Consider the following 17,500-nt stretch of genomic DNA (forward strand, 5'->3'; position numbering starts at 1 on the left):
CAACAAAATTAGTGCATTGCTTAAGTGGACTTCTACATTCAGACTTGCTGCGTTTTAAACTGCATAACAATTAGGGATGCAAAGATTATAGATTTTGGGTGTACTATTATAGTCTGAAGAATAATCTTTCACGATTATCACAATTATTATACATTTATTAAATTCAAAACACTATTAGTTTAGAAAATCACAAGAAAACTGCTTACATTTTAAAGTGTTTATTGCTGCTCAGTAACCAAATACAGCACAAAATAATAAAAAACAAACAGTAGTCAACTTCTCTCTTTAAAATTAAAAATAAATAAAAAAGTTTTTGATTTAAACGAGTGACAATTTTACAATAAAATAAATGATAGAACAATGTAGTTACAAAATAGTATTTGTATAATGTTAATGTAAGCTATATAATAGCTAAGAATTTAAATGAACTAATGTTATTATCTGCGTTCATACAAACATAATAAATTTTATAATTTGTAATAATTCGTATCTTTTTTTATCTACGACAGTTTCGTATCATTGACATTCCACTAAAAGCCACGCACAACTCTCACTGCTACAGCTGGGATAACTTCTATTGTGTTCGCCTGGAGGACATGAGTGCGTCGGTCCGCTTACGAGTCGTGCGTGCACCCCTCCAATATGAGCACGTCTCCATTGGAAATAATGAACTGGCGTGCGGAAAAGACGCGAAATGTGAACGACCCGCTGCTATGGATAATTCAGTGGGTTAATCCAGTTAATCCGCATGTGTATTAGTCTCGGTATAAGCTCGGAACTTTGAACTAGCACACAGTTAGCATAACCTTGTTTAGTTGCAGCAGTTTCATTCCATGCCACAGAAACGCGGCGTTGAGAACTCTTTACCATTAATTAATCATATTAAATTAAAGCGAGGTTAATAGTGAAATCGCACTTACAGCAGTTTGACTGAAAGAGGCCGCATAGAGAAACACTCATAAAGCTTTCACACAGAGAGACATTGCAGCGCTGCTGTAGATTGTGGATGTTTACAGCAGTTTGACTGATAAATATGAATTTGTAGCTAAATTGCTAGTGGTGCCAAACATCATTTCCTGTTGTTTACATCCTTGTTTAATCATTGCATCCCTATTGACGATATCAGTGCATTGTACAAAAGGCCAAATGTTTTCGGCTGCCCGCACCACTCACTTAATGTCAGTTGAATCACTCTCTACGAAGCCTTCAACTGCAGCTCGTGCTGTATTGAACAGACGCACGTCACTTCATAACTATAGCGGCTGTTTTTCGACAGAACTAAATGTATTTTTGATGTCTTGGTCACACTATTTGGAGGGCTGGAACAAATTGCCTCGGGGCTGGGTTTGGCCCGCGAGCTGCCAATTGAACAGCCCTGGACTATACCATTGAAGACAAAATATTTGGTCTTCTTGTGCAATTTTAATTTTTTTTTAAGGTAACCTTTACAATAAAGACATATTAGTTATTGTTGGTTAATGCATTAGTTAACATGAATTAACAGTGAACAACATAGTTCTGAAGGATTACTCAGTCTTTGTTTACGTCAACTAAACATATGTTATTGAATACATTAGTTAACATGAACTGATGGTGAGCAATGACTATTATTCAACATTACATAAAGTTTGCTAATGTTAACTTACTCATATTCTAATGCATCTCTTTACATTAAAGGGCCGGTCCACAGTGTAATTTTAAAGTTTGGTTTTGTTTTTAAGATGCAAAGCAATGTGTGCTCATGCTTCACTTGCAGAAAATCATGTTATTTTTTCCTGTATCTTATTTGATTATATACAGCTACTCAGCAAACATGAAACGACTGTCATATTTCCTAGTTCCTATGAACGACCTGCCTTCAAGAGGCTCTGATTGGTCAGCTAACAAAATGTGCTGTGATTCGTGGTTTGGCTCCAGGTCACGCCCCTACAAGCACATGCTTTTGTGCTGTGTAAACAGTCCAGTCAGAGCAGCTGTTACCAGCGTTAGCTGCCTGAATCAAACAGAAAAATGAAGAGCATATAGCTGAAGCTCACGTCTGCTCTCCAAAATAACATCTGACAAGTGTCTTTCATATATTCGGAATAAGCATGTTTAAGCAATATAAAATGTTCACTTATATTTTGTGAATTTGTATTTTGAGATGTAGAACGCACGGAAAGTGGCCGCATAGAGAGATGCACAGAAAGCCTCCACATAGAGAGACATTGCAGCGCTGCTGTAGATTGTGGAGGTTTACAGCGATTTGACTGATAAATATGAATTTGTAGCTAAATTGTGTAATAATTGAGATATTACAAATATTTTGATGTCTTTGACAATTCAACATGAGCCGAAAACAGAGACAATTGGCTTCACAACCCAGCAGGTGGGAATGCGAGAAAGAACCAGTTCCCGCAACATTGACATGTGAACGTGCTGAAACTCGACTTCAATCACCCCAACTCACACATATGGTCATTTCAATGTTTGAATGTTCTAAATTAACCAAATTGACTTTATCTATCATGTTTGATATCATTTGAAATGTCTCAGTGCGACTGGTACAATGGTCTCATTCTCTCAGAAATAGACATAATTAAAACAATAAATATATAACTTCAGGCATCTTTTGAACCACTGTGAAGGGTGTGACTTTTCCACAGGCAGTACTAAAAGCAAATGCCTTTTGTTATGCACACACCCCTTTCCTTAAGGGGATTCTTGGATTACTTAAGGTAAGGTTTGAGAAATGCTCGGCGCGATTCTGCTTACCCAGATCAAATTATTGAAACCCAGATTGAATTATTTAAACAGAGTTCGTGTTATTATCTCTAATAGATTGTGGTAGTTTCATAACACCACGAGCCTCTGTACAGGTTAGTAGCGGACTAGAACACGGTAGACGGAGCATTGCGGCACGCTATATGATGTCTCTAGAGCTCCGACTAACACATTGGCATTAATTCATGTATACTTAGACTGTAAAAGGATATCTAAGGGGATAGTCCTTCACCTGTTAAACTTATAATACTATTTAGATAGTATAGTGATTATTCAAAGTTACTAATAGTTTAAGTACGACTGGTCTGCTTAATTCTATAGTAATGATCATTATATGACTAAATAGCTCTGTTTGATTTAGGAGGTAGCAGATCTATGGGGGCCGCATAAAAAATATCCTAATCTGAGTAAGTAGGGTTCTGCCGTTTTAGGATAGCGGTCAATCGCCACTGTTTAGTGACCAAGACTGACATGCTTGTGCTTAAGAAATTGTATACTCGGCCGGTACAAGATTCAGGATGTTATAGGAATCCTAATGAACGAGAATAACATAAAATGATGAACCGAAGAGAATATTCAATCATAATCTAAATTAATGTGAAAGGAAACAAAATAACCTTCTCAATGTTTTATAATTGGAGTCAGATAAAACGAGGATAAATATATTAATATTCTAAACCACCTCATACTAAAATTGGTGTCAGATATGAGTTAAGTTTTATACAAATCAACATTGTGCACTGGAAAGACCGAACATGCAGTGAACCTTCATCCACCAGTTCAAATCGTCATTGGACCAACTGGCTGGACCCTACAATTGCTAGTGGTGCCAAACAGCATTTCCTGCTGTTTACATCCTTGTTTACATCCTCGCTACATGTAGTTGATGAATTTTAACAAATAAAAACACTTACAGGTTGTGGCTTACAATCCACGGCTTCGTTGGTTAGAGGAGTTGAGCTGAAACCAGCACTGAACTGGTAGAGATTCTGGAAGTTCTCCTTTGTCAAATGCTAGAGCTATATCGGTTTTATTATTCTCTGGGACATAATCAAAATTAAACTATAAGCACTTCTCTCTTTGTGTCGTGTCCTTTGGAAGCCCAAATAGAGCGAACCAAATATAGTGAACCATCATTGGTGGTTCATTCCAGTCGCTGCAGTTATTTGCGACTGGAATAACTACAACAGTCGAGATCATCTGACCTTGCTTACATCCTCGCTACAACATATCGTTAACGCTAGAAACTGTGCATGTAGTTGATCAATTTTAACAAATAAAAACACTTTCAGGTTGTGGCTCACAATCCACAGCTTCGTTGGTTAGAGGAGTTTTTAGCTGAATCCAGCACTGAACTGGGTGAGATTCTGGAAGTTCTCCTTTGTCAAATACTAGAGCTAGGGCTCTCTGGGACATAATTACAATTAAACTATAAGAGCAGATCTCTTTGTGTCTTGTCCTTTGAAAGCCCAAATATAGCGAACCAAATATAGCAAACCAACATTAGTGGTTCGTTCCAGTCGCTGTAGTTATTTGCAACTGGAATAACAACAACAGTCAAGATCATATAACCTCATATGAAGAACGCATATTGGGAAACAGCCTGAGTTTGGACACCCCTGGTCTAAACAGCCTCTGGGTCATGGCGTGTAATGATGTAGACATCTTCTTGGATACTTTTAATGCTTCCAAATGATTTGCTGCATTTATAAGCGCCCATGCCTTGAGGTAGTTCAGAATGATGTGATTAGTTTTTATGTGGGATTTAATTGGACATGAATCGCAGGACTGATTATTCTACTTTAGTAGTGACTGCAGGATAAAGGAAAGTAGTGGAGTAAAATGACCGATACTGCACTAAACATGTACTCAAGAGAAATTAAAAGTACACATTTATAAAACTACTTAGTAATTTACAATACCTGAGAAAACCTACTCAATTACAGTCATTTGAGTGTTTGTGATTTGTTACTTTACACCACTGCTGGCAACATGGCAAAACCTTAGTCTGCATCTTACAGCTATTGGCGGTCAAATTAAATACACTGTTTTAGCAAACAGGATTTGAAATAGTTTTTGTGAACTGTTATTATTAAAGACAAGAACTTTACCTCATATCTGACTATGAGCTTGTTCATGCCTCACTTTAACACCACGACGAAGAGGACTTCGTGGAAGGAATGACGAATGGAAATCCAAATGCTGCCAATGACTGCATTATATTGCATTGGGTCAGATCATCTGGCAGTGATATGCAGATACTTCACGGGGGAAAAAGCCTAATGCATATGACATTTTTACATAACAATCAAAAACATCAGGACTATAGTCACCATAAATGCAAACGTTCACCCTTGGTTTTGGAATGAGATTAAATATCTTTTTTTAATGGCTGAATGGTTACAGAATGTCTTGGAAACCCTACAAACAAGATGTAGATTAAGTTTTACGAACATGGAAACCTACAGATTTGATTACAGGAGTAAACGCTGACAAATGACATTACATTATTACTGGAAAACTTCTGCGGCTTTAACATGTCCAGGGTAAAATGGTGTTAAATACTATGACTGCACATAACATTAACTATTAACTGGCAATTAATGAATAATAAATCAATAACAAAACTACTACTAATAATACAAATAATAAATAAATACTATACTACTTCTCCTACCACTACTACTACTACTACTAATAATAGTAAAAATATTTATATAATAATAATAATAAAATAAATAATAATAATAATAATACTAGTAAAATAAATAATATACTACTACTACTATGACGACTAGTAATAATAATAAAAATTTAAATAATAATAATCAACAAAAAATAAAAAAGCAATTATCATAAATATTAAATAATCATAAATAATTAACATAAAATAGTAAATACTTATTATAAAATAATAATTAAAATGAATAATAATAATAGTAATAAAGCAAAAAAAATTATAATAAAAGTAATAATAATAATAATAATATAATACATATATAAATAGGTAATTGATTGGCATACAAATAATAATAAAAAATAATTATAGAACAATAATAGCAATATTAATAAAAATAATAATAATAATAATATTAATACTGATACAAGCAAAATAATAATAATAATGATCATCTCATCATAATCATCATCATCATAAACAAATAAATAAATAAACAAACAAAAATAAATAAATAAATAAATAAATAAATAAATAAATAAATAAATAAATAAATAAATAAATAAATAAATAAATAAATAAATAAATAAATAATGCAGTTTCTCACCTGCGAGGTCTTCTTTGGATGTGGCCATGCGCGGTGAACTGTTCCCGGGTTCGATTTTCAGAGACAGTCTGTAATGGAAAGAAAAAGCTAAAAACTCACCAAAAACACTCCATTAGTTCCTATTAGCTGCATATTAGTTTCATATTTAGAAAGCAGCTCATGTTTGGCTGAAGCTTGAGGGTGAAATGAGTTGGATCTGATCAGCCGTAAACCCAAAATAAGGCACATTAGTGAAATCATCACATCAAACCTTAAGCACTCACATTTATCCTACAGTTAAAGACGTCACTTTTAATTTAAGCAAAGCATTTCAGGGAAAACGGGATTTTTTTTCTTGCACTTCTGTACTAAAGATGTGTTATAAAGACTTACACACAGCACAAAAACTGCTTTCTGCTTCAGTGTTTAATTATTTTTGTTGTATTGTTTTTTTTTTTGTTATTTACTTGAAAAACCAACACTGTAATACGGAAGGTAATTCCTGCCAATTATTTTAAATAAATCAAATAAAAATTGGAAAAAAAAAAAAAAAAAACATATTAACAATTTTATTATAAACCACTGTTCATAAAATATCTGCCAAAATTGAAAATTAAATTAAATAATTCAATTTTCATTTTCACTGTGACAACACATCACCCCTGTCAAATCAATAGATAAAATGAAGTTAACGATGTAACGTTTCATTTTCACTGCAGTTCTGCGTCAAGACTGCTAATGGAAAGCTAAACTGAAAAATAAAACACAAACACAATTATTACAAAGCTTGTTATTAATGTTCGCGCTATAGTGACACAATTAAAATTTAAATTTAGGTTTTCCTTTTATTTAGTTTTCATTTTCAACATCATCCTGTATGCAAAGCCTATGTTAGTGGGAGAGGCGTATTCAATACTTAATTAGTGAATTGCGAGGTCCCGGAACAGATCGGGAGTTCTACTACTACTACTACTACTACTACTACTACTATTACTACTACTACTACTAATAATATTAATAAATAATAATAATAATAATAATAATAATAATAATAATAATAATATGAATAATAATACTAATAATAAAATAAATATTATACTACTACTATTATTAATAGTAAAAGTAATTATATAATAATAATAATAATAATAATAATAATAATAATAATAATAATAATAATAATGATAATAAATACAAAAAATAATACTGATAAAATAAATAATATACTACTACTACTACTACTACTAATAATAATAATAATAATAATAATAGTAAAAGTAACTATAAAATACCACTACTACTACTACTACTACTACTACTACTACTACTACTACTACTACTAATAATAATAATAATAATAATTAAAAATAATAATACTACTACTAATAAATAATGAATAATAAAATAATAATAATAAAATATTACTAAAAATAAATAAATACTATACTGTGATGATAATAATAATAATAATAATAATAAAAATAAATACTAATAATAATACTAATAATAAAATAAATAATATACTACAACTACGATGACTAGTAATAATAATATAAATTTTTTATAATAATAATAATACTCCCTGTCAAATCGATAGATAAAATGAAGTTTATGATTTAACATTTCATTTTCACTGCAGTTCTGCGTCAAGACTGCTAATATTAAAATGAAAAGCCAAACTGAAAAATTAAACAGTTATTTCTAGAAGATTCCAGTAATGGCCAGACTGATTTACTACAGGTAACAAGGCTACTATTTTTTTTACAGGAGAGATTTTCGTTTTATTAAAAAAATTGCATTTTGGTTCTGTTGATATAATTCGCTAATGATCTCTAATTGCATGCATGAAGGAAAAGCAAACACAAAGTATGAAATAATAGTTAGTTAAAGGGTCACAAAACACCAAAACACATGTTTTGAGCTGTTGACAGTTGTATATTTGTCCCACGCTGCTAAAAAACACTATTAGGACACATATATTACACTAAAAAGTGAAAATTGGTTGTTTTTGTATTATTATGAGCAAATTCGTACTTCTGGTTTGAAACTAATTCTTGAAGCTGCGTCACGGCCATAAGATCTTAGTGTGTATTCCAGCGTGTAGACTGGACGTCTGTACATGGGAGTGCCTTATTATGTCTCTGAGGGTGCAGCATTCGTTCATGAGTAACACTTGGTTTAAACCAACCAGCGCGCTCTATTGTGTATGCGGTGCAGTATCATTAATATGCATGTAGCTTTGAAGGCTTTTTGTACCTGTTACAGTGTTCAGACCAAAACAAGCGTGCAGTGTTGCTTTAATTATTTGCTGCAGTTTTGTCTTCATTTTCTCTCTATGAGAGCACAGCTGGATTCACGTGTGGATTACAGTGCACGCGACGCTCGACAACAATATGTGTCTAAGGAACACTTTTTCACCCGAGAGCTTTTCTCATCTGGAAATGGTGAGATCCGGATTTGCTGCTCGTCTCCTCTTAATAAAGACGTGGCTCTAGTTGCTGTTGTTTGTCCTGTCTCTACAGACTTAGTAAGTGAGCAACCAGTGGTCTTTGTTTGTTTATTCAGATGGCAAAGTTACTTCTTATCGAACTAACTATTACACCGAGTGTAAACATGTAAGGACCACAATCAAACTCACCGTCGTGGAGGATTTTCACTGAATTTTGACAGGAATAAAACACACAGCTTTCTGACGCTACTTGCAGATCGCATCTAAGTTACAGAGAAATGCTGAGTTTTTTTTTTTTCTCTCATTCTCTCAAACATTGCATGAAAAATACACACTTAGAGCAGTTCTTTGAATCAAATATCTCGTTTGTCATGAGGGGCATGAATGAAAGAGCCAAACTGCAGTTAAAGTCCACTATTTAACAATGTCAAATAAGTCAATTACTGATGTCCATGTAAACACAGTCACAGTCTTTCTCCCCTGTGTGTGTGTGTGTGTGTATGTATGTGTGTGTGTGTGTGTGTATATGTGTATATGTGTGTGTATGTGTGTTTTGCCTCTAAAAATCAGCACATGCCCAAACCGACACTCCCATTTTTATTCAAATTTTTAGAGACCCTCCCTATTTTGCTCCTCCGACACTCCCCCCTAAACAGAGCTGGACACGCCCACTTTCCTGACTCTTGCGCACTGTCTCTGTTGGTCTGCATTAACACTTCCGAAACACTAGTGGGCAGTGAGGTGTTTATATTCCTCCGTGTTGAGTTTTTCGCTGGTGTTTTGTTCTTTCTGAACACTTCCTGGATGTACAAGTGGCTCAAACTCGCTCATTTTGAGGCAGGAACCGGCGGACGTGCAACAACTTTAACTATGAGGAAAACACAAAACCAAACTTTCCATCCGGAGCTCCTTCACAGGACTCCACACTTGTAAACAATCACTCCATCAGGCTCGCGCCGCTCTCTGTCCCGCCCAGACTCATCAGCGCTATCAAGCCGACCAATCACAGAGCTTGCGCTACGCTTTGTAGCATACACGTGCGTTTGACGCAGAAGTATAAATCGGCCTTAAGCCCATTTCCGAACCCACTTTTGCTATTTTAAGGACTGAAAAAAACTCTCTGCACACCGGCGCATAGTCTAACAGGGTTGTGCTTATTCTCTTAAGTCAGTTGTGTGTTGCTATTTACATGGCGGACTTTGTAGGTGAACACTTCACTAATGATAAAACAGTTAAACAGAGCATCTGCAGCACAAGGATAAAGAACGAACCTCCTCCATTCGGCCTCTTTACTTTCTCTTTTTTTTCACTTTTACTCTTTACTCATTCACTTTTGTGGAGTAAGGAAACGGTGTTGTATTTACTCCACTGAAGACATCAATCAGCCTACATATTTAATTTCATTTGTTAGATTTGTTTCAAAACTATTTCTAAATTCAGTTCTAATTTCCAGCAAACTAATAAATGAACAATAATAACGAAATGCAAAATGTCAAAAAAACGATTTTATCCAACACACGTCCTGTTCATCTGCCCCATATGGTGATGCAGAAGTCTCCAAAACACCACAGGTGGACAAATCCAAACTTTTTATTAAAACAAAAATAAATATGCATATAATAAATAATTCTGCTAATAATAATATTATACAAAAGCAAATTGTCATGAATAAACTGAAAAAGCCCCCCGAGGTGAAGAAGGCATGGAGGCAGTGGTTTTTATATTTATGTAGATAATAATAATTTTTGTAATGTTTTATTCCTTCATTTTTTTTTCATTAGTTAATTTTAGTGTTGCTGTACACCCTGTGTGTATTAAGCAATGTGTACGCATTTAAGGCACACAACTAACACGCTCTGCACTAGACAATTACGCAGTCTATTTTAGTTCCTCAAAATAGCAATGCACCAACAATGCGCTTAAACAGGCCTCCTTTATAGACCAGAACACCCATGGATTTGCTATTTAAACAACATGGCACAAAACGTGAAAATTACTGTAGCGCTGGTCTGAAAATAGCAACACATTGCGCCAAACATGTCTTGCACTTTATTGCACTGGATGTATGATAGGGCCCGTGAGCACTCAAACTGACAAGAAATACAATTTCGTCACTTTCTTCCAACAATAATAAACCCAAAAATTCACTGATCTGTACGTAAAGTGATCACTTCAGCTTTCAAACACACTTCTCTATAAAATACTCTTACAGGCCTCAGAGGTGAAGTAACACACACACATTCACACACACGTTTGGCTTTACTGGTGCTGTATCTGACCTACAGGAGACATTGAGCAACCCAAACGGACCTGATAACATTTCACAGTTTTATAGAGGACCAGAAGGGACTCGCTGTTAACAATCCCATAAACTGCACAGAAATCTCTCATTTCCACACCATCAGCTACAGTTCATTACCCAGAACACACAGAAAATCAGCTATAATAATGTTCTGGCACAATGTACGGTGAGCTTTAGGAAAGAATATTCACAATAAACTCTATGCTGTCTGACATTCCTATAAGTCAAAATCATGGCTTCAATTCTCAGGTAATGCATGGATTTTTTTAAGTCACTTTGGATGAAAACATTTGTAGTGGTAGTGGTCAGTCTCATCAAAAGCTTTATTCTGTAGACCAAACTCGGGCAGAATTTTTATTTAGACCAACTATATTAAGCACTTTTTCAAATCTGTGGAGCTTTGTAACTGCTTAAACAAATATAAAACAAATACAACATTTTTACTAGATCATATAAATAAATAAATATTATATATTTTTGCACTTGATCATATAAATAAATAAATATGATATATTTTTACTTGATCATTTAAAAAAAAAAGATATATTTTCACTTGATTATTTAAATAAATAAAGAAATAAATACATATGATATACTTTTTAACTTGATCAAATAAATAAATAAATAAATAAATAAATAAATAAATAAATAAATAAATAAATATGATATATTTTCATTTGATCACGTAAATAAATAAATAAACATGATATATTTTCACTTGATCAAATAAATAAATAAATATGATATATTTTTGCACTTGGTCATATAAATAAATAAATTAATCAATAAATACATAATTTAAGAGAAAGAAAGAAAGAAATAATTAAATAAATTAATAAATAATATATATTTTTGAACTTGATGATATAAATAAATAAACAAATAAATATGATATATTTTTCACTTGCTCACATAAATAAATAAATATTATATAGTTTTGCACTTGATAATATAAATAAACAAATAAATAAATAAATATGATATATTTTTCACTTTCTCATATAAATAAATAAATATATATTTTTGCACTCAATCATATGAATAAATAAATAAATAAATAAATATGATGTATTTTTCAATTGATCATATAAATAAATAAATATGATATATTTTTGCACTTGATCATATAAATAAATAAATAAATATGATGTATTTTTCACTTGATGATATAAATAAATAAATATGGTATATTTTTCACTTGATCATTTAAATGAATGAATAAATAAATAAATATTTTTGCACTTGATCACATAAATAAACAAACAAATAAATAAATAAATATTATTATTCACAAAATCACCATGAAGATTTTTTTAGAATTACAGTCAAATAAAATAAAACGAAATAAAATACAAAAACTAAATAAAAATGTAATAAAATAATAATAAAAAAACAAAAAGGTTTAAATTTAAAAAATTGAAAAAATAAAATAAAATAAGTGCATTTAGAAAAAAAATACAAAATCAAAACCAATATTATGACAAAATTATTACAATTGTATTTATTGTCATATAAATGTATTGTTGTATAGTTCTGTAATCTTTAAAAAAATATTTCAACAACTCCACATTGTTGACCTGTGAAAAAACAAATAAGATACAGCACAAAACAGTTTGATCCTCTAAAATGCAGCTATTGGACAGTCATTGTTGTTTTTTGGAGGGGTTTTCTGACTGAAGAAGAGATCAATCCTGTAATCCTGCAAGCCTGTAATAATCAAACCCCATCAGCAAGAAAACCTCAATCGCAATAGCAACACCAAAGGAAAAAACACACTAAATAACACGACAGATCACCTCCCCTAATAGACAAAAAAAATCTGAAACAGCCAAAAACCCGACAACCTGACACAGTGATTGGGAGATTGATGAAAAAAAGCACAGATTCCAGCAGGATAACACACAGATTTAAGGATGTCAGATGGCAGGAGGGTGTGGAGAAAACACTGAAGGCAGTCAGTCATCCATCATTCTGGAAAAATCTGCATTTCTCAGTAATGAACACACACATTTCTGCAGATGAGATTGAAGAGACTTCACAGAGGTTGAGAGTTCAGAAACCAGATCACGCAAAAGAAAGCTTTTCCAAACTCTAACAAGACTGCATTCACAGAGCTTTCAGACACTTTCCAAACAGTAGGCAGAAAACTAATGAGTAGCAGCACATGTTTCCATTGAAGGCAGGACTGTCTCACATTGCACTGTGCCTAAAAAAATCAGTTCTGTATAGACCGGCACAAACTACAACTGTACATGAGCATATGAAACAGGATTATTTCAACCAATTCCATCCAATTCAATTCATCTTTATTTCTATAGCGCTTTTACATTGTAGACTGTGTCAAAGCAGCTTAATATATTAGATTATAGTGAATTGAAAGTGCGTCAGTCCAGTTTTTAGAGTTGAAGTTCAGTTTAGTTCAGTTCAATGTAGTAGGCGGATGGGCTAAAGCAGCAGAAGACCACACTGGGTGTCACTCCTGTCAGCTAAGAACAGGAAACTGAGGCCCCGTTTACACTAGTGCGTTTTAGTTTTAAAACGGCGTTTTAGAATGAAAACGATCCGCGTCCACACTCGCGTTTTACCCAGCGTTTCTGAACTGCTCTCCGTCCACACCAAAACGCTGAAAACGCACATCACGTGACCACACAGACACTCTTGGGCAAGCGCTGGAGCCCATCTACCCAGATGAGAGCTCTGCTAGTCGGACTTCTCATCAAGCATCTCCCGCTGGATCTAATCTCACTATATTTATTAAACGGGATATTTCATTCATCTTGTTGTCTTTATCTAACGACATATTCCCTGACTTTGGTCATTGGAATCTATTACTTGTTCTCAGGTAACGTGTTTTGGCTGAGCGCAAAGATAAGTTAATGATTAATGTAACCACGTACATTCTGTATATTGACTGATCGCTTGCCTTTATTTCCTATAATGTATAAACTTATTCTACTTTTATAATGGCCATTATCGATTATTAAAACTGATATTCAGCAAAAGAGAGGCTGTGTTTCGTATTTTCACTGAAATTGAAAGGAGGCAGTTGTTATCGGCTCCGTTTTGTTATAAATATCCACACAGTGAAGATGACGCTCATGCAGCACGACGCCTCAACATTTCTGCTGTCTAGGTTGCTAATATTAAAATGAAAATAGGCAGTTCCTTAAATCATGTTTACATTTTATTGTTGAGAAAGTGAAACAACGTAGCCAGGGTGATGTGAATGAAGTTATAAAGTACACTGTTCCCTTTAAAGATTTACCCGTGTCCTCGGTATAGTCTGTTTTCCATATCAAACTGAGAAGAAGAGACTGCAGCCTTGATCAAACATGTGAAGTCTGAACTTACACGGAGAGAATGCAGGACTGAACTGTGCGTGTTAGGCTACTTAATATTGAGGAAAAGCCCCAATCAGAGAGGCGAATGTCTGCAGCCCCGCCTCCGTTTTCAGATGTCTCCGTTTTCCATCATCCACACTGAGACGGAGCAGCAGCGTTTCAGAATGAAAACGGCCTCTCCAGCGTTTTCGAAACGCTCCGTTTTCGGCGCTCGAGAACTCCGGCGTAGTGTGGACGGTTGGCGTAACCGTAGGAAAACTTATGCGTTTTCAAACTAAAACGCATTAGTGTAAAACTACAATTCACACAGGCTCACCAAAACTGGACAATAGAAGATTGGAGAAACGTTGCCTGCTCTGATGAGTCTCCATTTCTGCTGCCGCATTCGGATGGTCGTGTCAGAATTTGGCATCAACAACATGAAAGCATGGATCAATCCTGCCTTGTATCAGCAGTTCAGGATTGGTGGTGGTGGTGTAATGGTGTGGGGGAGATTTTCTTGGCACACTTTGGGCTCATTAGTACCGATTGAGCATCATGTCAAGGCCACAGCCTACCCGAGTATTGCTGCTGACCATGTCCATCCCTTAATGACCTCAGTGTACCCATCTTCTGATGGCTACTTCCAGCAGGATAACGCACCATGTCATAAAGCGTGAATCATCTCAGACTGGTTTCTTGAACATGACAATGAGTTAACTGTACTCAAATGGCCTCCACAGCCACCAGAGCTCAATCCAATTGAGCACCTTTGGGATGTGGTGGAACGGGAGATTGACATCATGGATGTGCAGCCGACAAATCTGCAGCAACTGCATGATGCTATCAAGTCAACATGGAGCAAAATCTCTGAGGAATATTTCCAGTAGCTTGTTGAATCTATACCACGAAGGATTAAGGCAGTTCTGAAGGCAAAAGGGGATCCAACCCGGTACTAGTAAGGTGTACCTAATAAAGTGGCCGATGAGTGCATATTTGAAGCCAGATTGCTGAGAGACACAAAAAATATTATTATATATTATTCTAATGCCTTTCACTTTAGGACGAGGCTTGTGTTCATAATGATATCCTTCAGGTGAAGACTTGTTTAGGATCATGTAATCGTCTGGTTTTAGCCAGGTTTCTGTGAGACAGAGTTCGATGCATTCTTTCATTCATTTATTCATTCATTTTCTTTTTGGCTTAGTCCCTTTATTAATCTGGGATTGCCACAGCGGAATGAACTGCCAACATATCCAGCATATGTATTACGCAGCAGATACCCTTCCAGCTGCAACCCATCACTGGGAAACATCCATACACACTCATTCACACACATACACTACGGGCAATTTAGCTTACCCAATTCTCCTATAGCACATGTGTTTGGACCCAGAGGAAACCCACACCAACACGGGGAGAACATATGTTTTATGCAGCAGATGCCCTTTCAGCTGCAACCCAGTATTGGGAAACACCTATACACACTCATTCACACACGCATACACTACGGCCAATTTAGCTCATCCAATTCGCCTATATCGCATGTGTTTGGACTGTGGGGGAAACCGGAACACCCGAAGGAAACCCATGCCAACACGGGGAGAACATGCAAACTCGACACAGAAATGCCAACTGACCCAGTAGGAACTCGAACCAGTGACCTTCTTGCTGTGAGGCGACAGTGCTAAAGGGTGTTTCCCAGTATTAGGTTGCAGCTGGAAGGGCATCCGCTACGTAAAAAAAAAAAAAATGCTGGATAACTTGGCGGTTGATTAAAAACTAGATTGTTAGATATAAACTTAATTACAACAAGAATACTTTTAAAAATTAAAACTTAAACATGTAAACAAAAGACAAACTAAAATTTTAACCTCATGAAAACTAAATTCTAGAATAAACCAAAATTGAGAGATGTAAACACAAAAGGTATACCACAACACATCCTGAATCCTGGCGGGAAACAGAAAGTGTGACGAGGGTCTATCAGTCAGGATATAAACCTCACTCCTGCATCCACTGGAAACGAAACGGGGTCATGAACCAAACGCCACCAGGCAGACCACATGAAACCCGCCCAGATCCAGCAGATCTGGAGCTCAGCCCATCAAAACCACTATAAAAGCAGCCCTGAGATCAGCGAAAAACACCCTGGAGGCCTCAGATAGCGCAGACCACAAATAACACGCCAGAGAGAAACTCCCATCATAAAACACACACACATGCAAAACCATTAGAAAAAAATGCCTTCATTAACAAATTGGCACATTGCACACACTCCTGATTGAGTTCTGACCAAAATCAAAACAAAGATAAATAAAGAAAGAAAGAAATAATAAAATAAATAAATGAATGAATGAATGAATGAATGAATGAATGAATGAATGAATGAATGAATGAATGAATGAATGAATGAATGAATGAATGAATGAATGAATGAATGAATGAATGCATGCATGCATGCATGCATGCATGCATGCATGCATGCATGCATGCATGCATGCATGCATGCATGCATGCATGCATGCATGCATGCATACATACATACATACATACATACATACATACATACATACATACATACATACATACATACATACATACATACATACATACATACATACATACATACATACATACATACATACATACATACATACATACATACATACATACATACATACATACATACATACATACATACATACATACATACATACATACATACATACATACATACATACATACATACATACATACATACATACATACATACATACATACATACATACATACATACATACATACATACATGAATGAATGAATGAATGAATGAATGAATGAATGAATGAATGAATGAATAAATAAATAAATAAATAAATAAATAAATAAATAAATAAATAAATAAATGATTTAAAAAAACAAATTAAAAAACTAAACTTGGCAATTTTTACACAGTGTCTGTTTTGTCTGATTGTTCATATTAGCCAGTGCAAGGTCATTTTTTCACAGTCCAACCCAGTACTAGTTAGGTGTAATTAAGTTGCCAGTGAGTGTGTGTGTCTATAGTACTTCTATATCTCTATATAGAAACATAGAAAAAGATAGAAATAGAAAGAAAATTACTAAAACAGACATCCTTAAAAAAGTAAAAAAAAAAAAAATACTGTGAAATGACACTTTAACTTAACATTATTCGTTTTCATTAATTTAACTTGTTTATTTATTTGATTGCTTTTGACTGTGTTTATGTTTAGGGAGAAAGTTAAGCTTCCTGTGTTTTTCTTTAAATATTTACAGGTAATTTAGTTCATTTACTTTTTAGTTTGTGGCCACCCTAAAGAGATGCTTATTTAGACTACTATTATCTTTTTTTTCTATAATAAATCTATTCAATTACTCT

General features: G+C 34.3%; 1 protein-coding gene across 4 annotated transcripts in view; it reads right to left on the bottom strand.

The window, feature by feature from the left end:
* The window catches only part of LOC101882086 (ras-specific guanine nucleotide-releasing factor RalGPS1-like), a 325,318-nt gene that overhangs the window by 56,150 nt on the left and 251,668 nt on the right, over positions 1 to 17,500 (bottom strand). For all 4 annotated transcript variants that reach the window (XM_073951912.1, XM_073951909.1, XM_073951911.1 and 1 more), the window contains exon 11: positions 6,048 to 6,115. In XM_073951912.1, the coding sequence (XP_073808013.1) occupies positions 6,048 to 6,115 (68 nt within the window). The remainder of the gene's footprint in view (positions 1 to 6,047; positions 6,116 to 17,500) is intronic.

The sequence above is a fragment of the Danio rerio genome, chromosome 5 (assembly GCF_049306965.1).
Source record: "Danio rerio strain Tuebingen ecotype United States chromosome 5, GRCz12tu, whole genome shotgun sequence".
NCBI classification, from domain to species: Eukaryota; Metazoa; Chordata; class Actinopteri; order Cypriniformes; family Danionidae; genus Danio; species Danio rerio.